This window comes from Brachyhypopomus gauderio, chromosome 3 (genome assembly GCF_052324685.1).
Source record: "Brachyhypopomus gauderio isolate BG-103 chromosome 3, BGAUD_0.2, whole genome shotgun sequence".
NCBI lineage: Eukaryota > Metazoa > Chordata > Actinopteri > Gymnotiformes > Hypopomidae > Brachyhypopomus > Brachyhypopomus gauderio.
The window spans coordinates 10051806-10075369 of record NC_135213.1 but is presented as its reverse complement, the minus strand read 5'-3'; the positions used below and the strand labels follow the sequence as shown (position 1 = coordinate 10075369).

At 46.4% G+C, this 23564-nt stretch overlaps 1 protein-coding gene across 3 annotated transcripts; it reads right to left on the bottom strand.

Annotated features, from left to right (window-relative positions):
- Nucleotides 1-662: 662 nt before the first annotated feature.
- cep131 (centrosomal protein 131) lies at nucleotides 663-23428 on the bottom strand. Of its 3 annotated transcripts, none has more exons than XM_076999391.1 (28): nucleotides 23270-23428; nucleotides 22702-22760; nucleotides 22368-22564; nucleotides 21647-21741; nucleotides 20059-20170; nucleotides 19660-19787; nucleotides 19165-19269; nucleotides 18872-19051; nucleotides 17976-18093; nucleotides 17576-17692; nucleotides 17060-17213; nucleotides 16852-16925; nucleotides 16258-16437; nucleotides 15756-15947; nucleotides 15456-15593; nucleotides 14616-14741; nucleotides 14355-14471; nucleotides 13709-13738; nucleotides 12725-12827; nucleotides 9216-9417; nucleotides 8371-8478; nucleotides 8110-8227; nucleotides 7919-7993; nucleotides 6664-6806; nucleotides 5089-5266; nucleotides 4081-4277; nucleotides 3904-3964; nucleotides 663-3640 (listed from the first exon to the last, which is right to left on the bottom strand). In XM_076999391.1, the coding sequence occupies exons 3-28, from the start codon at nucleotides 22551-22553 to the stop codon at nucleotides 3569-3571; spliced, it is 3309 nt and encodes a 1102-aa protein (XP_076855506.1). In that variant the 5' UTR covers nucleotides 22554-22564; nucleotides 22702-22760; nucleotides 23270-23428; the 3' UTR covers nucleotides 663-3568. The 3 variants fall into 3 exon arrangements, with proteins under 3 accessions (XP_076855506.1, XP_076855507.1, XP_076855508.1); XM_076999392.1 differs by lacking the exon at nucleotides 23270-23428 and adding an exon at nucleotides 23067-23189; XM_076999393.1 differs by lacking the exon at nucleotides 13709-13738.
- Between the last annotated feature and the right edge of the window lie 136 nt (nucleotides 23429-23564).

Here is a 23564-nt window from a genome sequence, read left to right as displayed (position 1 = left end):
ATGTCCTTTTCTCCAGGGGGTGGAGAGTGGGTAGAGTGAGTGAGAGAAAGGGGAGGTACACACACACACACACACACACACACACACACACACACACACACACACACACACACACACAGAGGAGCTGCATAAAAAGACCAAACAGATGTGAAACAACTAAATCATCCATATGAATGTTACTACAGCTTGGTGAGCACGAGTTCTCTAGCTCGATCAGAAACAATATTTGTAGCAATATATTCAGTGCAGCAGGCTGCTTTGTTATCCAATTGTTCTGGCTACCTCATTTACATTCAGCACTTTTATCTCAAGCAGACACGCCACTCCGCCCGGTCTCCCAGAACCACTGGGGGACAGTGGGGTTGTAAAAGGTGGGTGGAGCACATCACGTGTGCTGCCTAGATATATTAAGAAAAAAGTGAGCCAGGAAAAAATGAGAAACAAGAAACAGAAATGTTCAAAATAACAAACAAATACAGTACTATTGTGAAGCATTAGGAGAGCTGTAGAACTTAACTACGCTCATAGGCCATGAGAACACAGGGGACTACAGTGATGTCTCCTTATTCGCCAGTGTTTAAGTGGGTTCTGTGCAGAGAGCTAAGGTCACTCAGACACAACTAGACTGTTTTCCTAAACAGAAGAACGACAAGACGCAGAAAGTCATCTAAATAAGATTTACTCATTTTACAGAGTCAAAGCATTTTTATTTCACAGTTTCAAATCACCAGAATTAATCATGATGGTCAAAACTACATTCACAAGGTAATAATTAGGAATCAAGTTGTTCGCTACAACAAATGGCATATCAATGTCAAAACAAATTAAGCACAATTTAAGATTAAAAGATGAAGACAACGACCAACAATGGACAAAACTCAAGATCTTCAGACATGAAGTGAAGATGACATTTCAGTCTCTGAAAACAAGAGGCAACCAGCGTGTGGCTGTGAGACCTCGAGGAGGAGGACTCATCGACATGAGTAGGACTTGTATGCAGCAGCAATGCCAACCATGTTGCCACCCTCGCTGCCTTCGAGGATAGGAGCCTCCATCAGCCCTCAGACATCACCTCCACACAACCTTTAGAAAATGTTTGTCTAATTGGCATTAAACATGAACCCCTCACTGGGGTCCAAATGACATGCACAGTTAATCCTGAGGGCATGTGCACACATCCTTGTGTATGCACGCACTCGTGCACACACACGCACACTAGTGTTTCCTTATAAGTTGCTTACTGGGGCACAGTGGAGTCCTCGCCTCTAAAAACTAAGACTGAAATAGATCTCAGTACCCGAGCTCATGCCAGAGCACAAGCGCTGCCACTAACGCTTACGAAAACCCGTCTTCCTCAAGCGAACCCCGTTAGTGGATCAAGCCACAGGGAAGTGTTGCTTTCTTCTCCACCATGAACAGCAGCGTGTGGTGGTGGTGCCAGGAACGCCCCCCGCATCTGATCATTCACCACCTAGCACACATCAGAACAATCTGATATACTAAATCCCATCTGAGAATGGTACGAAGGAGCAGTACTAACTGTACAGTATTCAAAAGGCCAGACATAAGGCTTTTCATGAAGGACATGGCACAGAACCGACTATGGCTTGCACACACGCATATATGACCGAGCTACTAGCTCGCATAGAAGCGAGTGGAGTCAGGTCAGCCTTTCTAATAAAAACATTTACTACAATATCAATAAATATCAAAGCTAAACAAAAGATTGGATTAAAACGTATTCATTGACCTCTGACCCTGTCCAACCATCTGGGCCACACATTCCAAGAGTACAGGGCGATGCAGTTTCCCCTCAGTCACCCACCCAGGCTCCTTCACATGCAGGAGCTGAGAGGAGAGAGTTTTCAGGCTGAAACCAAATCTCACTTTTCCCGTCCCTAAGTGGTGTAGCTCAAATGAGAGCAGCTCTTCAGAGTCACTGTGTCCATTCAAAAGGCAGAGAAAGGGTTCGAATCAAGAGGGCAAATCAAAGTACATTCCATAAAATGGTGCCAAACTTGAGAAAGGACGTTTCACTGAATGTCTCAACAGTGTCCGACCGGGTAAAGGGGGGGGAGGGGGGGGGCACAGGGAGTTTGGGGCCCCAGCTCCTGATCAGCCCCCTGGGCACTTTTAGACATCCTGCCCGTGTTCTCCAGGCGGTCTGAGAGGTATATGTTGCATGCAGAGACTGAGAGGCTTTTAGTGTTGGCCTGAACACATGCAAGCCTGCCCTGCTGTGGTATGCCGGTCTGGAGCTGCTAAATCCACTCTGCAAGCCAGTTCTGCTCACCCTAACCCTACACACACTGCCCTGCTCACACAATCCACTCATCCTTTTCTTATCTGTACTTGCTGTAGCCTTCTCTCACACACTCTGCAGGTCCTCACTCATTCCAGTGTAAACCCTATCTGTGCTCTTGCTCAAAACAATGTCAAGATTTTTTCTCTCTTTCTCTCTCTCTATATATGCCTCTCTCTCTCTCTCTCTCTCTCTCTCTCTCTCTCTATATATATATATATATATATATATATAAAATCTCCTCTCTCTCCATCTTTCTCACTCTTTCAACATTCCAAAGCTTCTAGAATATCTTCTCTTGTCTAAACGTGACTTAGGCTAGTTCTGCGGTTATTAATAAACAGTGCTGGACAGGCACCCCTGTGATTGGTCCCAGAGCAGAGCTGGCCTGAAAGCAGTGGCAGGGTCCTTCAGCGTACATACTACAGGCTTCTGAGCAGATCCTAGATCAGCATGAGACAGGGGGAGGGAGAGGGATGGCTGAGACAAAAGGCATCTGTGAGGCTCATGGAGGTGGGGAGCTGTGTCCCTTCTGTCTGAGAAGCTCAGTGCCGGGGGAGGGGAATCTCCCTGAAAAGCAGTTTTTAAACTGACAGGGTCTGAACTTGTAATTAACGGACATGCCACTTTTACATGTTTAAAATAGAAATACTTTAAAATTAACTGAATTCAACCAAAAATGAAACTGCAAACCAACTCTTAACTTTGTTCTTCTGACTCTTCCCCATGGGCGTTGCCTTCAGGGACCAAACTGTGGGGGGAGGGGGTGGGTGTTGAGTTGGAACATCTGGATGTGCTTTACTGTGAAGGGTTCAGTACCCAGCAAGGGCCTCTACACCCCCTCACCCAACAGCTCTCTGCTCGCACGGACAAAGCAGTTCCGGCACAAACGTCTCTCCAACAGCTCCTCCCCCCGTCCCCTCTCTCCTGCTTTTTCAATTTGTGCACGTGGCCGTGTGTGTGTGTGTGTGTGTGTGTGTGTGTGTGTGTGTGTGTGGCTGGACGCAAGGACAAGTCCACAGTCTTGTCCAAGGTGAAGAGAATGACAGAAACACAAAGGCGTCCCCGGTGAAGTCTGTGCTGAGAAAGACCTCACTTTCTCAGCTCAACTCGTGTTCCCACGGGAACGGTGGCTCTGTTGGCCTGGAGAGAAAAGCGTGGCATGACGGCCTTGCTGTCCTTGTCAATCAGACGGTCTCCATGAGAACATGAAGGCGGGGCACCAGGGGTGGGGGGCGGGGCAAGCTCATCGTCATCGCCTGTCAATCATTTCCCTAACAGCTGTTTTCGCTGCTGTTCCAACAGTGCCTCCAGGTGATCTGCTCTCTTCAGTGCAGCCTTGGAGAATAAAGAGAGAATAAAGAGAGAAAAAGAAGAAAAAGAAAGAGAGAAAGAAAAAAAGCAGACAAAAAAAGAGAGTGGAAGAAACTATGTTAGAAATGGACTCATTTTACAAACCCTCATATATAGATGGCAACCTTCTTTTGCATGAGTGAAGGACGCCACCCACACACACCCCCAACCACCCACACCCACCCACCCCCACCCACCCACACCCACACCCACCCACACCCACCCACACCCATGACATCATGTCACACCTCATGCTGCTTCCGTAAGCTGTTTACGGTTTCCTCCTTCTTCAAAATGGCTGACTTTACCCTAGAGGAAGAAAAACAAAACAAACAAAGCCCATGACGTGATGGAGAGAGGGAACCGACTGCACAAGCACGACGTGGCCAGTGTGCGAGCGCCTGGATTCCCCTGGATCTCCTCACCGCTGGTGAACCTCCGCCAGCTCCTCCTCCTTCTCCCTGCTCAGCCGCTCCACCTCCAGGCGTAGTCGGGCGCGCACCTCTGCCACCTCCACCTTCATCCTCTGGTTCTCCTCTTCGGTCGCAACCAGGCGCTCGGCGAACTCCTGCCGGATGACCTCAGCGAGGCTCCGCCTTTCCTCCGCCAGCTTGTCTCGGCTCTGCAGGCAGGTGGCAGGAGAAGTGTGTGTGTGTGTGTGTGTGTGTGTGTGTGTGTGTGTGTGTGTGTGTGTGTGTGTGTGTGCACATTCATGCCATGTGTGTGGGGGCACGTTTGTGTATAGGAATGACACAGTTGTGTCAGTTGTGTGCAGTGCATAAAGTCCTTACTGCATAACACTGAGAAGGGCCTGGCTGCTATAGGCCATCCCATGGAGTGAATTTGGTCAATTTTCATCAATTTCCTTGGTCACATTTCATGCAACAGATTTCTTTTTCCTGACATACTTACATTACACTTTAGACTTACATAACAGAACCCCCCAGAAGGAGCACTTAGGCACGCACACAACACAGAGTCCCTGCAGCCATACTAATGAGGAGTTTGGATTAGTGCCACTTTGACAGAAATGCATCCAACAGTAACCAAGAAAATGTAAGGTAGCCTGTGTTGGTATGTTGATACCGATTTTCCATTATTTCTGTAATATGGTTTCTGTCTGCTTTTTTGATATTGCTTTTCTAAAAGGTTAACAGAGTGTGACTGTACACCGCCAGGGACTGCTCCCATGTGTGTGTGACAATACAAAGTGATGACTGACTGGCAAATGCGTACAGCATAAACCACACATTATGACAATATAACATTAAAAGTAATTCAAACTATTGAATAATGAATCATTGTGGATTAGAAGGTAATGGTACTGGTATCATGTTGAAGGAATAAAGCCAGTAGGACATGAAGATTCTGTTAACCACCCTGACTGCTGAATGTTTTCCAGGGAGGTGTGTCTGGCCGAATCCCCTGGGTACCTGGGTGACTTCGGAAATTTCCTGCTCCTTCTGTCTGAGGAGTGTGTGCAGATGGAGCAGCTCTCCCTCCATCTCACTCTGCCTCCTCTTCATCTCCTGCTGCTTGTCCAGCGCCACCCGTTCAGTCCTCTCCAACTCCTGCAGCTCGGCCTCGTACTTCTCCCTCACGCGCTTCACGCTGGACACGCGCGCACAAACGGTCACGTGCACAGACACATGCACAGGAAAAACGAGATAAACGTTTTTTTTAGCAGCAATGACAGATGTTGTTGTGTCTCGTGTGCGTGGCATGTAAGCTGTTTGGGGCGGGGGTGTCAGAACGATTCTAAGCCTGTAACTGATAGGGGCTTTAAAAGATTGTATTAGACCTTTTTTGAGTATTGAAACTGCTCAACTTGTATTATCCATATTATTTTATTTGCAACATTAAACTGTTTTATTTTATTTCCCTTGTTTGCAAATGTTTGCCTCCCCGCTTAACAGCGGTTCTTTTCCCACAATTAAAAGTGGGTGCAGTCCGTGACTGGTGTAAATGACCCCGTTAGCGTAAAGCTGAGCGAAATAGGCTGCCGCCCGTTATTTAGCTAACAGCACACATCTTCCGGTCTTCATTTCCCCTCTTGTTATGACGAGCTGTGCGGCTTCGTCGAAAAATGCTTCTCTGGTTTTATAACCCATAAAATATGGCCTTTCTTTTAATAACAAAGGAGTACGTGTACTGTAGGAGCATGTGAAGCATGTTTTATACACTACTGCAACAACTTGAACATTTCAGGGGTAACATCTCGTTTACGGTCTCTATCTTTTTAACAGGAGACCTACGTGCTAACTGGTGCGTCTGGTTAGTGTTTAGAATGGCTGACTTGTTATCAACTATGTAGCCACGGTCGTGCGGTAATGTTTTCACGCTGGGGCTGCCACACATTATTTACCACAGTTGTGTGTGTGTGTCTCTGGTTTGGCAGAAGGGCTGTAAGTTACTGGCTATCTACTAGCCACAGCCCACAAGCTGCTCTCAAGCTATCTAGAGTGCCACATTAATTGAATATGGTTTGAGGGTTATTTGAAAGTTTCATTCTTATCACTAAATAACTCGTACAAATCTCCTATTTTCTACCTTTTACCATTTGTATATGATAAAATTATTATTATAAAATATTATGACACTAGGATATTAAAGTCGTGGGGGGTGGGGGTTTTCCCCCTCTCGTGTTTTCCACACGTCTGTACGCTGCTCAGGGTGGCATATTTTGCATGGGAGTGACTCATTACACGGAATTTAATGGTCGTGGTTTCAGACAGCATGGTCATCGCAAATGTATTTTAAACACATCAGCAGAGACAAACTGCTGAGCAGGGAATGATCCATGAACAAACACGCTCTCTCGCTTCCTCACTGTCTCACTCACAGACACATACATACATACATGTATACAGTACATACATGCATAAAGTACATACATGCATAAAGTACATACACGCATAAAGTACATACATGCATAAAGTACATATATGCATACAGTACATACATGCATGCAAAAAGTACATACATACATACAGTACATACATACATACCGATTATCAGCGGCTCTCTCACATTCTTCCCTGGCTCCGGTCGTTTCTTCTTCCAGCCTCTTAATGGCCAGCTCGATCTCTTTGTCCCGCCCTCGACGCACTTCCTCTTTCAGCTCTCGCTCTCGGCTTAGCAGCCACGCTTCCTAGTAGGAAAACAACACGTTTCCTGTTATATTTTACTGATTTGTTCTTCCCCGTGTGCCAATACTACAGGAAGTAGGCAGAGACTATATTAGCGCGTCCAATCATTAATGCTCATTTCTGTAAACCCCAACTCTCTTCATACTACAAACCACATCACCACAAACTTCACAGAAGTCACCAGGTAGGCATCTGCCTTCTGTGTTTTAGTGATCCTTTTCTACATACACCTGTCCAGATATAAACCCCCATTAGCATCGCTGGTGACCAAGTCCCTACACAGCCCCACTCTCAGTTAATACATTCTCAGTGCCACAGTTCCAGGTGGGCTTTACACAAAACACTGAGTTAATCTTCCTGTGTTTACTCACTGGCCCCAAGCAGCAAATCACTTCCTGAGCAGCAAATCCATACTGGCCTCCCCAGTGAGTATGGTGAGATGCTGCCCCAGTAGCACCATTAATGAACTCAGAGCCGCCAGTTCCACATGGATTTTTCCCATTACACCAACCACAGCAGATCCACATTGGTCTCCCCGGTGACTGAGGCCTTATCCAGCCCTACTGGCACCATTAATTCAACCTTAGTAATGGTGGTGGATCTACCATATTAAATAATGACATGACAACAATCCACTCACCTGCCCATGTACCTGAAACACCAAACATCTCCACCTTTCCACCTTTATACTGCATTTCCCTAACTAGTCTGTGCTCTCCTCATCCACAACCACTGACCAGCCCTTTCAGCTATGTCAGATACACAGCTACACTTTTTTATACAGTTTTAGTTTATAGCCTTTAAAAGTAAATTCCAGAAGCAAAGATGTGTTAGCTACAACCCCACAACCCCACTGGCCTTATACATGCCTGCCGCCCACATTCGCTCATTCATATAAAGCTAAATTCATTTTTAGTTCTTTTTTAAACAATATGTCGCAGAATTAATTTTCATTTCATAATTCATATCTATATTAAATTTGAGGTTTTCCCTCACACACACACACACACACACACACACACACACACACACACACACACACACACACACACACACACACACACACACACACACACACACACACACACACACACACACACACACACACACACACCTCTTTTTTAATGTAATTTTCCTCCCATGTCTGTTTCTCAATCTCCAGGCGTTCCCGCAGGGCTTTCATTTCGACCTAAAAAAACACACACAAACACAAGACATTTGTGGGGCGGCAAAACTCACTAGGGATCACAGATCTACATCTCACTCTGCCTTTCCCTGCCTCCACCCTGCCTCACTCTCCAGTACCTGGTGGCGCCTCTCCTGGTCCTCGCGGCTCTTCTCCATCTCCTCCCTCAGTGTGCGGCTGGCCAGAGAGCTGTTGGTCTCCAGCTGAGTCCTCAACTCCTCCAGCTCTGCACGCTGCCTGCAACACACAGCCATTCATTCTGATGCCAGTGCTCAAGAATGTCTGTAATGTAATGACACACGATTATGCAGTTAACCTGCTCGTTTCACTGCAATGAGTTTGAAAGCTCTCTTAAGCACTGGGTGAACTTTGACCCCAACCTTGCCGCTAGCTGAGCGAGACGTTCCTTTTCTTCAGCCACCTCCTTATACAGCCGCCGTCTCTGTTGCTGCAGGGTGTTCTCTTCTTCCGCTAGCTGCTTTTCATACCTAACACACACACACACACACACACACACACACACACACACACACACACACACACACACACACACACACACACACACACACACACACACACACACACACACACACACTCCTGTAACAATACAAAATGTGTGTGTGTGTGTGTGTGTGTGTGTGTGTGTGTGTGTGTGTGTGTGTGTGTGTGTGTGTGTGTGTGTGTCTGTAAGCAGACCCAAGTATACATGTCGAACAGCTGTAGACATAACTAGAATGAGGAAGCCAAATGATGAGTCTAGTGGTCTGGAACAGCTGCATAAACACATGAAGGTGAGCTGCTCCTCTCTGTTATTTCTCCTGCTCTCGTCTCTGAGCAAGACCTTCTTAAACAGCTACAACCCAACAGCCCACATTAAACCGCAGGGTGCAGGGCTTTCTCGATCTAGTTGGCACTGTTGGTGTGGAGTGTGTGTGTGAGTGTGTGTGTGAGTGTGAGTGTGTGTGGATCGACACCTGCTGGTTTACATGAGTAATCAGTTTCTTGAACATTTGTTCTTTCTCCGACACAGCGTGAGTACATGAGCAAGCTAGAAAAATAGATACTGGTATGGTGATACCTCTGCTCGGTCTCATATTTTGTTCTGTCTCTTTCTCAGAGTGTGTGTGTGTGTGTGTGTGTGTGTGTGTGTGTGTGTGTGTGTGTGCTGAATCTCTCCTTTTCATGAGCGTGTTATTTGTGTCTGTGTCTGGGAGTGTGTGTGTACCTCTGCTTGGCGAGCTCCCTCTCTCTCTGGCCCTGCTCGTCCCTCTCCTTCTCCAGCTGCTGACGGAGCTCCTCGGCCTGGCGGACGTAGCGCTGCGCGGCCCGCTCGTCCGCCTGCAGGAGCTCCGCCTCGTGGAGCACACGCAGCTTCTTCAGCTCTTGCTTGTGCTTGGAGATGAGCTTCTGGATCTCCGGCTCCAGGCCTAAATGCATGCACACATCAACACAAAAGCCTCCAGTGAGATAGAGACAAAGTCTTTGCCTGGGGGAGACAGGGACCCAGGTGACAGATTCATGAAACAAACCGACATGAACCAATACCCAAATTAAGGCAAGTATACTATACACTCAATATATCAGTACAGACAGAGGAGAAAGTTGGGTTTCTTGACCTCTAGATTAAAAAGGTAGAAAAACATTTCTATAAACAATGTAAGCAAATGAATGTAGTTCCGGTAATGAGCCCTGTAGCCTGTATATAATTGTGCCTTATCATGAGGCCTTGACTCAGGGCTTCAGAACACAAGTACCACACACACTCTGGCAGCTGTGTACAAGCACTGCCTATCTGTTATATATAGCCTAATAAGATAACACATAGGTGGGACAAGGTAAACAAGTTATTAGCTACACCCAAAAATTAAACTACTAAGAGGACTTCTAACAGTTTAGGAGGAAATAAAGAGACTTTTGCTTGTTGTGTGAATACACCAGTTTCTGACATATTACCTGTGAGCTTTCCGTGCATTAACAAAGCATTCACCTGATCTAAAAACAAGATCACCCACACTGATCGGGACTTGTGGAACGCTATGTGTAACTTGGTCTTTAATTCCTATTCATAAAGTTACCAGTATCAGCTTACTGTTGTGATAAATTCACCTGTGCCCAAGGTGAAAACCAATCAAAATCAACATGTTAATGAGCCATACATATTAAAAGACCTCCATCAAGAGACAGATGTCTATCCCCAGGCATAAGAGGAGTGCTACTCTGAAAACTGTCAGTTGAATAAAAATCGAACACATTTATAACTTCACTAAAATAGCATTTACATGGGTGCACTTAGCAAATGACTTTTTACTTAGCAGTACTTCTTCTAAATCATGGCAGAACAGCAAACTCATAGCTTCACAACTTCATCCTCCCCAACATCTACAGTGAGGAAAATAAGCATTTGAACACCCTCCCACTTAGAAAACATGGAGGGGTCTGAAATTTTCATCTTAAGTGCATGTCCACTGTGAGAGACAACCTAAAAAAAATCCGGAAATCACAATATACACTTTTTAAATAATTTATTTGTGTTACTGTTGAAAATAAGTATTTGAACACCTGTGAAAATCAATGTTAATATTTGGTACAGTAGCCTTTTTTGGCAATTACAGAAGTCAAATGTTTCCTGTAGTTTTACTCCAGGTTTGCACACACTGCAGCTCCACACAGCTCCACACTGCAGCAGACTCCACACAGACCTTCTCCCCATCTGTCAGGTTTCTGGGCTTTTGCTGAGAAACACGGAGTTTGAATTCCCTCAAAAGATTCTCTATAAGGTCTGGAGACTGGCTAGGCCACTCCAGAACCTTGATATGCTTCTTACGGAGCCACTCCTTGGTTATCCTGGCTATGTGCTTTGGGTCATTGTCATGATGAAAGACCCAGCCACAGCTCATCTTCAATGCTTTAACTGAGGGAAGGTTGTTCCCCAAAATCTCATAATAAATGGCCCCGGTCATCCTCTCCTTGATACAGTGCAGCCATCCTGTCCCATGTGCAGAAAAACACCCCCAGTCCAAGAGAAATTGACAGTCATGTTTAGCTTCTACCATTTTCTAATAATTGCTCCAACAGTTGATCTTTTTATCACCAAGTTGCTTGGCAACTGCCCCGTAGGTCTTTCCAGCCTTGTGGAGGTCTACAAATTTGTCTCTAGTGTCTTTGGACAGCACTTTGGTCTTAGCCATGTTAGTAGATGGATTATTACTGATTGTGTGTGGTGGACAGGTGTCTTTATGCAGCTAACAACCTCAAACAGGTGCTTCTAATTTAGAATAATAAGTGGAATGGTGGACTTTTTAGAGGCGGACTAACAAGTCTGTGAAGGCCAGAATTTTTGCTGATTGGCAGGTGTCCAGCAGTAACACACAAATAATTTTTTTTATCATACATTGTGATTTATGAACTGTTTTTTATAGATTATGTCTCTCAAAGTGGACATGCACCCAAGATGAAAATTGTCAGACCCCTCCATGATTTCTAAGTGGGAGAACTAGCAAAGTCACAGGGTGTTCAAATACTTTTTTTTCCCTCAGTGTACACTGCATTTCCTATTGCAGATGTTCTATTGCAGAGAGTGATCAAACAGACCACCTTTCTTTTCATAACTACTGTTTTAATGGATGAATTGCATGTAGCACCTTCATAAACTGTTTTAGTGCAGTCACCGTTTTAAAGTATTGTTTTGGTATTGTTAGTTAATACAGTCAAATGGGGCAAACTCAACTGACTAATCAGTTAGCTTGTTTTGAAACACTTATTGACAAGAAACCATTGCAGAAATTTGGTCACCCTGAGCACCGTCTGTAAAAATGTCCAAGGCATCATAAAGTTCAGAATGTGACCATGTAAATGAAAGTTTTGACATTTGGTCCATTCTGGTGCCGACCTCTTAGATAGAAGTGTAGACACGCATGTTAACAATTGACTATGTTGACTATTAACCACACAAGAACAAAAATGGACGTTGCTAGCACATTACAGCTGCAGTATAGCACTGGGGGGGTTAAACTGGTGTGAAACAAACTGGTGTGAAAACACTGATGCTCTTAGGCCACTACCAGTTCAGTAATCTCATTTGTTCTATTCCTCTCCTATTCTATTCATTAGTTCTATTCCTCTACACCCAATCGTGATCACATTCATGCTGAAGTGTTGTGTTATAACGGTTATGTAACTGTGGTGTGTTTTAAATTCCATTGCTATTGTTCACCACCACTACCACTTCACACTTCACTCTCTATGCTAGAGCTGCCATAGTTTCAGGCATTCTCTCCCTCCATCTGCACACAGACGTTCTCAGCTGGGACGGTGTGAGGTAACACTTGCTTCCTCCACAAAACATGAAGATGATCCTAACCAACATGGTTTGTGCTTCTCACGCAACATCAGAGCATAGCCAAGCACGCCGGGACTGTCTACCCACTTACACGTGACCCAACATGCCAGGAATGCCTAAACTGCATCATCCACAGAGCCTGCCGCGTGTGCCGACTGGGTCTGCCGCGTGTGCCGACTGGGTCTGCCGCGTGTGCCGACTGGGTCTGCCGCGTGTGCCGACTGGGTCTGCCGCGTGTGCCGACTGGGTCTGCCGCGTGTGCCGACTGGGTCTGCCGCGTGTGCTGACTGGGTCTGCCGCGTGTGCTGACTGGGTCTGCCGCGTGTGCCGATAGGTGTGCTAGCTCCACTGAGCCGTGACTAGAAGCAGGGGCCTCATTGTTGTCTCCAGCTCACCTTTGACAGTGATCTCCTTGATCTTCTTGGTCTTCTCGTCGATCCATTTCTCTCTGCGGATCTTTTCTGTAGCACTCATCAGCTCTTTCAGCTTCTTAATCTCCTGGTGGTTGGAGAGAATGGATGGGAAGGGACAGAGTGAAACAAAATACTCTGAAAAACATCTCTCCATGGATACGAGATGGTCTCTGTGAAGTCAGACCCTGCAGACATCATTCACTGGGTACAAACATTTATTCACAATAAGCAGACAATTTAATAAAAAGAAATAACACAATCTACAAACACAGATTAGTGTGTGTGTGTATATGTGCGTGTTCTGGTGTGTAAAGTGTAGGGAAAAGAATGCAAAGCATGTGTGCAAATAAATAAATAAATAAATAAATAAATAAATAATGCAGACTTTCTGAAGTGATGAACAGCTAATGTTCCATTAGATGGTGTTCACCAGAAGGTTAAATGGACTGAACACAAGAGGGAACATTATCACAAGATAAAGAACATGTGAAGTGGATGGACAGCTTCCCGTTCCCAACAGTAAATACCCCCCATCACAGGCAAATCTACATCTTTTTCTCACAAGAACAGAGACTAGTGATGAGTGTTAACAGTATAGTTAGATCCCTGCGCAAGGCTGAGCCCAGTGTCTGAGTGTCAATGCACAAAGCCTTATGTTCTATATATAGCTTTCCTACAAGGCTGCTGCAGAGCTGGAGACGAGAGCTAATGTAGCTAGCGAAGACGACACTGAAATGACTGCTGGATCTCACAGTGGTCAGTGTAGAAAACAAACACTACTATTGTACTGGCAGAGCTGTAACCATGGCAACACATTTATGAGAACAAGGCCAAAGTAGGATACTCACTAAGAAAAATTAAGTGATTACAGGACTCTGAAGAGCTTGGGGTCATGCTAACTGTGCTAAGAGACATTTGGGAGATTTGAGGATGTAAAAGAGTTGGCAATGGAAGGACAAGCATTACCTCACACAAGGGACCCAGAATTTGCCACACCTACAGCCAGAAGAGCAGAAAGAGAACGAAGAAAACAGAGGAGAGAGAAAGAGAAGTCACAGTTAAAGAAAGCTAAAGCAACGCTGCAGGAGAGCGCATGCAGGTTCCACACACACACACACACACACACACACACACACACACACACACACACACACACACACACACACACACACACACACACACACACACACACACACACACACACACACACACACACACACACACACAAATGTTTTCATATGAAGGTTTCAAGTTTGGGAAATAACCATCAGTGGTTAGTTAATTGTCAACTGTACAGGGACCACACAATAAACAAGACATAACAGAAAGAAATCAAATAAGAAAATGGGTGGGGGAGGGGGGAGTGTTAAGAAAGGATCAAGTGTGAAGTGAAGTGGGCAAAGTCAGCCCGTAGAGAGCTGCTAGGAAGATCTCATCCCCATATTTGACACTAGCTATTTTACATGCAAAGCAGGCCAGCAAGCAGACGAGCCCCCTTGTGGTGAAGAGATGCTAATACAGACAAGTAAAACCCAGTGTGGCAGAGAGGGTACTAGCAGGTCTCTGCTCCCTTCCTCTGCGGCTGTAGGAGGACCCTGCCAGGTGTGCCTACCAGCTCATGCTGCTCCTGCATCTGGTTGATCTTCTTTGTGTATTTCTGGTCCACCTGTTTGAGCTCAGTCACCACACCTTCACAACGCTCACTCAAGGCCTTCTTATCATCGATCAGCTGTGAGCAGGACACACACACACACACACACACACACACACACACACACACACACACACACACACACACACACACGACAATGTGCAAATGCCAAAAAACATCCAAAACGTTCTAATGTGTGTGTGAAGGTGTGAATGTGTGTACCTGGTCTATGAAAGTGAGGTGCCTTTGGATGGTGGCCTCGTACTGTTGTTTCTGCAGCTGGAAGTTGTGAGTGAGCTCCTTCTCAGTCTCCTTCACATGGCGGAGGGTGAGCTCTTTCTGCTGGGTCTGTGGGCCAGACAAAAGCTCCCTCTGACCCGTGGGCCAACAGTGTGTTCGTATGAGTGGGGTATGTGGTAGTGTATGCTTTACTGTGTGTGTAAACATTACCAGAGTAGTTAGTAATGTGTGTGTATGCATCTGTAACATCTGTATGCATGTGTTACCAGTGTATTCTGTAGTGTTTTTGTGATATTGTGTAAGGTTACTAGAGCAGTCTGTTGTGTGTGAAACAGTGTCACAGTGTGCGTGTGCGCATATGTATGCATGTGTGTGTGCGCACAAGTACCAGAGCAGTCTGTAGCATGCATGCATGTGTGTGTGTGTACCAGAGTAGTCTGTAGCATGTGTGTGTGTATGTATATGTATGAAACTGTGTGTGAGTGTGTGCACAAGTACCAGAGCAGTCTGTAGCATGCATGCGTGTGTGTGTGTGTGTGTGTGTGTGTGTGTACCAGAGCAGTCTGTTGCATGTGTGTGTGTGTGTGTGTGTGTGTGTACCAGAGCAGTCTGTAGCGTGTGTGTGTGTGTGTACCAGAGCAGTCTGTAGCATGTGTGTGTGTACCAGAGCAGTCTGTAGCGTGTGTGTGTGTGTGTGTGTGTGTGTGTGTGTGTGTACCAGAGCAGTCTGTAGCATGTGTGTGTGTGTGTGTGTGTGTGTGTGTGTACCAGAGCAGTCTATAGCGTGCGTGTGCGTGTGTATGTGTGTGTGTGTGTGTGTACCAGAGCAGTCTGTAGCATGCTGACTGTGCGTCTTTTCTCCTCCAGCTCCAGTTTAAGTCTCATCATGGAGCCAGTGACCTCAGCAGCAGTAGCGGACGCCTGATCAACTCCAGCCATCTCCTCCTCAGAGAGCAGTGCCTTCATACACACACACACGCACAATAACAACAAACGTCATTTTAGGAATTAAACATTGAAATAGACAAAACACTGCTGGACCCACAAATTAAAAATACAGCACCAAATCAAGGCTGATCCCGTATGTGTATATTGTGTTCACTGCGTGTGTTGTGGTACTACCTCCCGGTGTGATCCAGAAGTGACGGAGCGTGGCCTCTCCTGCTCCGACTTCTCCATCTCATCCAGGAAGCTCATGATGCTCTGCAGCTTGGCCTCAGACAGCAGAGCGCCCCCGTCTGGCAGGGCAGGGGTCTGGCTCAGCTGCCCGTGCCGCTCCACGTTATCTGTGGTGAGGGAGGTGGAGGTGCCGCCCTGGTGGGTGGGAGAGAAAATTGCAGCTTGGATCTGAGCAAGTGGTCACCAGCCTGCACAGCATTACACATACAAACAGATCAGAAAGAAGTGTGTCCCTTGAAGTGTGAACAAGAACCTGTTCTTTCTGATTCTAATCTGGACCACATCTAAATACACCTTTCGAGCATTTGATCATGCGTCTGATCACAGTTTAGGCTCTTTTGTGGCCTAAGCAATACATCTGTAACACCGCTCTCATGTGTGTGTATTTTGACCCTCAGCTACCATCCACCAATCCATGCACATGAGCTGGAGGTTGTGCGGTCACCTCGTCGATCCAGGCGTATTTATCCTTCCTGTAGCTCTTGGTCTCCCTCAGGCTCTCTGGCTCCTCCTCCAAGAGCTTGAGCGAGTCGAGCAGGTCATGGAGGGTGGTTTTGGAATGAGCTCTGCTCGATGACGCCCCTTGACGCTGGTCCTCCATGCTTACAGACCTCTGTAAAATCTCCTGAGACAGACAATTAGCGCACGCATTGAGCTAATGTAATGTGTAGGGTTTGGATGAGAGGCCCCACAGAGTTATCATATATCCTTTGCTATTACACACTCTTATTGCATTCATTTTTTACAACAATAGCTGAATTGTTGTAAAAAAGTTGTTATAAATTGTGCCTAAACTTGTTTTGTCTTGAATGCATAAAACCATTTTAAAAACCTAGCTCAGGCTTCACATTTGTCATAGCTAAAGGTACAACATTCTACCCAGCGACATACAGCAGTGACAGTGGGAGAAACACTAAGCAGTCAGGCTGCCTGGTCCACGCAGGGGTGTTGGGACACTGGGGTGCACTAGCTGTGAAGCGGCTAAGGATGAGCATGCATGCACGGTAGCCATTGGTGCCGTATCCACAGCGCCATTTACCTGAGAACACTGCGAGCCTCTTCTTGTCGACACTGCCGGAGACTCCACCCTCAGGACAGCTCCATCTGCTCCATCTGCAGAGGCATCGTTTACACCAGGCACCACGAGAGAAGAACTTCTCTCAATTAGCTTTGAGCACAAAGTATTCTCAACGATATTTCTTCAAGCAGTCTTCTACAGAGTGCTGTATTTAGGCTGCAGGGCGTACCTGTGTTCTTGTCTTTGGCTGCTGTAGGGGACGGGGGTAAACTCTGGGGGAGGGTCAGGCGCCCCACCTTCCCAGCATGCAACACGGTGTCCACCTCTTCTTCTGCTGTTTTCTGCACCTGTGCAGCACGCTGGGCCTTCCTCTGCTGCAGCTCCTGTTCCCCACACACACGTAAATGCACACAAACACACCAATCTGTACAACATACATACAACACTGCACCCATACAACTCTGTTCTGTAACCACACACACACTTCAAATCCTCACCATATCTAAAAGAGAAATAAATAATTAATTTTTTTCAATTACAAGTCCGATTTCCAACTTATAAATGCCATTTATTACAGCAACATGCTCACAGCATAATGTGGCTGCAATAAACCAGTCAGTGGCTGGAATGAATCTCAGAAAATTACGTGATGGCCCCATTAACAAAACAGCCAGTGTGTTCAGATCGGGCCCTGGTGCTGTGGTAAACCATAAGGAGTGGTGTCTGTTGCAGGAAGCAGACATACCCTGACGGCAGTGAGCCGGGCCAGACGGGCCTTCTCTTCTCTAATGCGTTTCCTGTCCTCCAACTTCTTCTTCTGTGGTTCTGCTGCCCTCTCTTCTTCCTGACGCTGCTCCCTCTCCTGGTGAAGTCCCACCATATGTTAGGAGTCCTTTTAAATACTTTAATGGTTGTGCAAACTCTGAACCCCTGTAACCATGCATACTGAAGCCACTGAGGACTCAGTTATTGATAAAGCAAAACACCAGTGATCAGAAGGTACAGAAACAGAATTGTCTTAACGGTTATGTCATCTATCAAACCTCATCCTCATTAATATTCATTCCTGGTATCTGATATCAGCTGCTTTAGGTGATGAGTAAGCGAGCAGGTGCAATGCATTGTGGGGGACAGGGAAGCCTCACTTTTCTTTCGGACGCGAGCAGCTGCCGCAGGGCAGCCTCACCGCCTCTCCTCCGGTTGGCATGGCGACGGAACCAGCGCTGGATGGTGACTGCTGCATGGCTGACCTGCTGGATGAACCTGTTAACAAACGTGACGAGATTCTGGCTGAATCACAGGGAACACGGCCATGGCCCTCCGACACAGAGTGGCTCATGTAAATAACAATGCTTAGAATGAAGAAAGCAGTGATGAATGTGCTATTCACATGGTTAACAGCACACAGAGATACAGCTCCTGCAGTTATACATTACAAATGGCTTTAAACTTGAGATGAATCTAATATTTATGAGAAGTGTTGGGCAATGCAATGGCATGATTTTATTACTGCATGAAGTTGCATCACTGTAGACATTTTTAACACAGACAGGGTAAGCTATATTTGTACCGCCAGCCAAGGGCAGGTTTCTCATACCAGAGATAGATCAGTTGAAGAGGCACACGCAGTGTCAATAGCAATTACATAGTAACTATTATCTGATTGGCTGTTGGCTCATCATTACAATTTCAAATTTGTTACCAATTAAGCAAATAAAACATTTATTTATTTATTCATTTTTTCTTTCCGTTTCCGCATTTTTGTTTTGTGACCGTGTCGTGCAGCTTTAGAAATGCAGCAACGCTGCTCTGCAGGAGTGAAAATCTGCATGGCTAAAAAGGGCACGGGAACGCAGAACAGGAACGCAGTGCCAGGGGAGCAGGAACTAACAGATAACCAGAGGGCGGGACTTCTTTCCAAAACGGCGAACAACAACGAATGAATGACGCCCTTCCCTCCTAAATAAGAATTGCCTGATTTTGATCGACCCTTGTGAGGAAGGACCTTCAGAGCAGGTGCTGTACAGCAGGTGGCGCTGACCTTTCAGCCTCCTCCTCGGTGACCTCCCGTCTGCAGGTGGCACGTGGGCTGTGGGGGCTCTGTGAGATGGATGTGTTGTTGTTGGAGCCAGATGAAGTGGAGGAGAAGTTCTTCTGTGACTTAGTGAGGGAGGCACCCTCCTGAGTGCCCTCATCATTCACTGTAGCCTTGATTATGTTACTGAACAGAAGAGAGAGACAGCAACTTATTTGGACTGGGATATAGCACCCTCTGCTGGGAAAAGAATGGATTGCACTGCTTTAAAATCCAGAGTCTTCTAAAAGTACCCATACTTGAAGCAGGGTTTCTGATTGGAGCTCTTGGGTGTGAGGGGCTTCTCTGAGTGGTTGTTGTGCAGGATGGTGGTCACAGAGTTGCCCACCGCACCTTTATTGCTCCTAAGATGTTACACATACACACACACACACACACACACACACACACACACACACACACACACACACACACACACACACATTACCTAGTATTCTGCAGTGGGGAGATCCAAGCACAAACATTCTTTACATTTTTTATACCATGAAAAAAACACAGTGAGTCTGAATTTGGTTCACTTTTGCTCACGGCTGTACACACACTTGTAAAGTGTAGAATTGTAGAATATTTCAGTAGAAATATACTTCACTTGATATTTCACTACACCATACATGTCACAATTAGGCTTTTGATTGATGGGCATGTAAAAAGGGCCACTGGGAAAACCAGAAGAATGGGACAAAGTTGTCATAGAAACGGATAGCCTCGGTACTCGGCAGGAACCGGCCGGCCACCTGTTGTTAGCGGTGAAGTTGGCAGCCAGAGAGACGGCAGCATCTCTCTTCCTCAGTCCTGTAGGAGAGTCCACACTGCTGGAGCTATGGGCACTGGAGGACAGGGGGAAGGGGCGCGGCTGGTCGTCCTGCAACACACACACACACACACACACACACACACACACACACACACACACACACACACACACACACACACACACACACACACACACACACACACACACACACACACACACACACACACACACACACACACACACACACACACACACACACACACACACACACACACACACACACACACACACACACACACACTTTCTAAATTTACCAAAGCACACAACCATAACATTATGACCTCATCTCAAGTTTGAGAGAGAGTGTCGTGGGTTTTACCAGAATGTTCCACGTGGTACGGTCTGGAGAGGCCTTGGTGAGGCTAGCTAGCTTTCGTCTCCCATCCGTACTGCTGTCAAACAGAGCCATGAAGTCTTCCGTTTGCCCCTCACTGAGAGCAACATAGGGCAGTGGTAGAAAGAGAGAGGAGAGACAGAAAAACAGTGGAGGAAGAAGACAAAGAATGAAAGGTGAACCAGTCTACTTGGACAAACCCAGTGCCTTGACCAATGCTTTATCAAGACCCATTCACTGATTTGCATTCAATATTTTAGAGCCATTATGGTCAGTGGGACAGACTGACAGTTTAGTGGCGGAAGAACAGGTGTACTTACAGCCTCTCCCACAGAGGCATTCTGTTCCGCTAACGGCTAAACATATCAGATGTTATCAATAATAATAAAAAAAGTGATGTGTGGCGATGACAGCTTAGTGATGACAGCTGTTGAGTTTAAGAATGTGATGTCGGTTGTCATTTAAAGAGATATACGCCTTTGCCTTTGTAAACGGTGGACACGGTACACAGGCGTACGGATTTCGCATTTAAACGTCACTGGAGGGGCACCGTGAGCAAAACAGGTCAAGAGACACGCCGTCTGGGACACGCCGTCAGCAGCGTCCGAGCACAGCATGGGCGCCTTCTGGGAGACGGAGAGGGGACACGCCCTCCACCAGCTGACCCAGTGAACAGAGAAAAGCAGCCGGGTGACCATGTGAAGAGCACATTCCTGCACGGCGCCCGTGTAGGGGGGTAATGGGGGCTACGCTCTTGTGGGGGGGTTATGGAGGACTGGGAGGGAGCAGGGCTGGGTGATCCTACATTCAAATGCTCCACAGCACCTCAGGAGGCAGAATGATGGGAGGGAGGTGGCAGCTGTCCAACAATAGGCACGCACACGTCTCCTTTCACTGCAGCCTAGTTTGACAGAAACCCGAGAGGCCCCACCACCACCTCCACCCACTCGGGACAAAGCCGCCCCCACTACCCTGCTCTCCACCGCTCAACAGACGCCTGCTCACAATAGCCATTGTCTCCTGAAGGCAGAACCCCAACACCCCAACCCAAACCCCAGCTGTTGCTGCTCCCCCAAATCCTGCAGCACAACCCCCTTATCACCCCAGGCGCTTAAGAACAGGCAGCCGTGTGTGTCGTGGCTAGGCGCAAGGCATGGCCCATGTCCGATGGCCCATGTCATGGCAATGGACAAACATCTGATGTGTTGCTAAGTAATCAACATCTTGCCTCTTCTTGTTGAGAGAGCGACACAATTGCTGAGATCTGGGCCTACACTCCAAGGTCACTCTCAACCACCACTTTCTCCATGGATCCTAGGATAATCCACCTTGGGTGTATGTAGATTAGGATCCTAGCTCAACTTAATCCTGCCTTATATGAATTATCCCATCCCAGCTATCAAAAGATTAATTTAAACTTATATTTTAGGCAGTTTGGCTTTTGGATAAGAAATGCTCCCAGAAGTTTCTATGCAATAACGAAGACGCAGTGCTCCATCTACCAACCAGCATGTAGATGAGAGCAGAATCCCACCGCTGACCTGGGAGGTGGAAGGCGGGATGTGTTATGTACCTGAGACTCACGTTGACCTGCTGGTTCACCTGTGTGGTGCTGTTGGACCTGCGCAGGTTCTTAATGGCACGGGAACTCCCAACGCCAGCGTCATACTGTCAGCAGCAGGGAGCAACAGCATGATTAAAATCACAGTGACAGAATGTGTGTTAACTGCAGCTGGCTCTCACTAAGACACCAATGTTTATTTGTTCATAATCTCTATGGCTGAATCTGGGTTGCTTGCTTTACACAACATTTCAACAAGCAGAAATATCATCAGCAACATCCCTGATTAGCAGCAAAACATTATTAGCACTACAGCCTTAGCCCTACATAAAACAGGATCCAGCATGGGACCCATTTAATCTGCAGCATTATAATGTGCTAGTGCAGTTTTAGTACAGTATACAAGGTTTCCAGAGAACAAGATGCTTTGGACAGAGGTCCTTCACTAGCTGTGCTCTGGATTCCTTGGTAAATGCAGTCATAGTAATTCTTTCATTTTTACTACCTCTCGGCCTACATATTTAACTACAGTACACTTCAGTTACTCCCTGGAATGTGTATATATGTGATATTCTAGGCCACCATAATGTATTATTCCATTCATCCTATATCTTAACTTTACAGGTAGGATATATTTTGGTCAGATTCACTCCCAATATGAGCCATGCGATAAAAGCAAAGGTCAATTTCAAACTCAATCTTCACTAATCACACACACACCAGCATGACTCACCAGCGTATTACGCTTGCCACGGCCATCACCGGCCACAGACACAGATATGGAGCGGCAAAAGTGTTTGCCCAGGGACGCACTGCTGGGTCTGCGGCCAATGGACAGCTGTGATCCACTCAGGCTCAGGTCCTGAGCCTCTCCAGCACCACCCACCTGGATGGATGTGGGACTGCGGGTGGTGTGCATCCTCCCCCAGTCTGAACAGCATGGAGGAAGATTCAGTGATGAAGCATTTAACTACAGAATCAGATGGTGCAAAGAAGATTTTGTGGTAATGCGTTTGCTCCAGTGAGCAAGGACCTCATAGAGATTCACTACATTGTAATGCATTTACCTGCAGTTGAAGAGGATTCAGTGATACGCCAAAATAATAGTTACAGACACACAATTTATCTGCAGAAAGAGAATATTCAATGGTAAACCATAGAGCACTAACTGTGTAAGAGTAGGATATCCAGTAATTTAACATGTAATTAACAAATCATTACCTTAAGCCTAGAGCTGTTAAAGTGCAGTGTAAAAGTCTAACAAATACCGACAGCCAAGTCAAAGCAATGATTATCGATTAACGTTATTAACGCAGCCAGCTACCCAACAACCTAGATAAACACACACACACACACACACACACACACACACAATCTCAACAACTGTGTTGCGACCGTTATCACTACCCCAGTAGTTGTCAAGTTTACTTGCCCAGAGATAGTCGCCGGTTTTGGTCACATCTTCATGTTTGTAAACAAGGCTCCATGAAGTGTAAACAAGGCTCGCCATGATAGTGCGGTACAGCGGCGCCAACGCCAGTGCAGCAAAATGGGCTTCTTTGCTGCTTGCTTGACTCTATAAGTTAACTAGTAAGCCGCCGAGAGCAATCCTGTAAAACAAGAGTCAGTACTTACCTTAAACTAATTACGGTCACTGCACTCGTCGGTTCCACAGTAACTCTTAATCCGGTGTTGTAATCCCGATTTCAGTGAGTGATGTTACACATCAAAACAGGTAAACTGTTGTATCCAACAATACAGCGCAACATCTTCTCTTGGCAACCCCAACACATGGAAACTCCTCCCACGAATGCTGTGATTGGTGGAGCGGGGACGCGCTGGGTAGCTGGGTGATTTAATAGGTCACTAAAGAGTGAGCAGGAACGGTGATGGGCGTGTCAATCGTTCACGAACCAAAGCTTGGTTGACG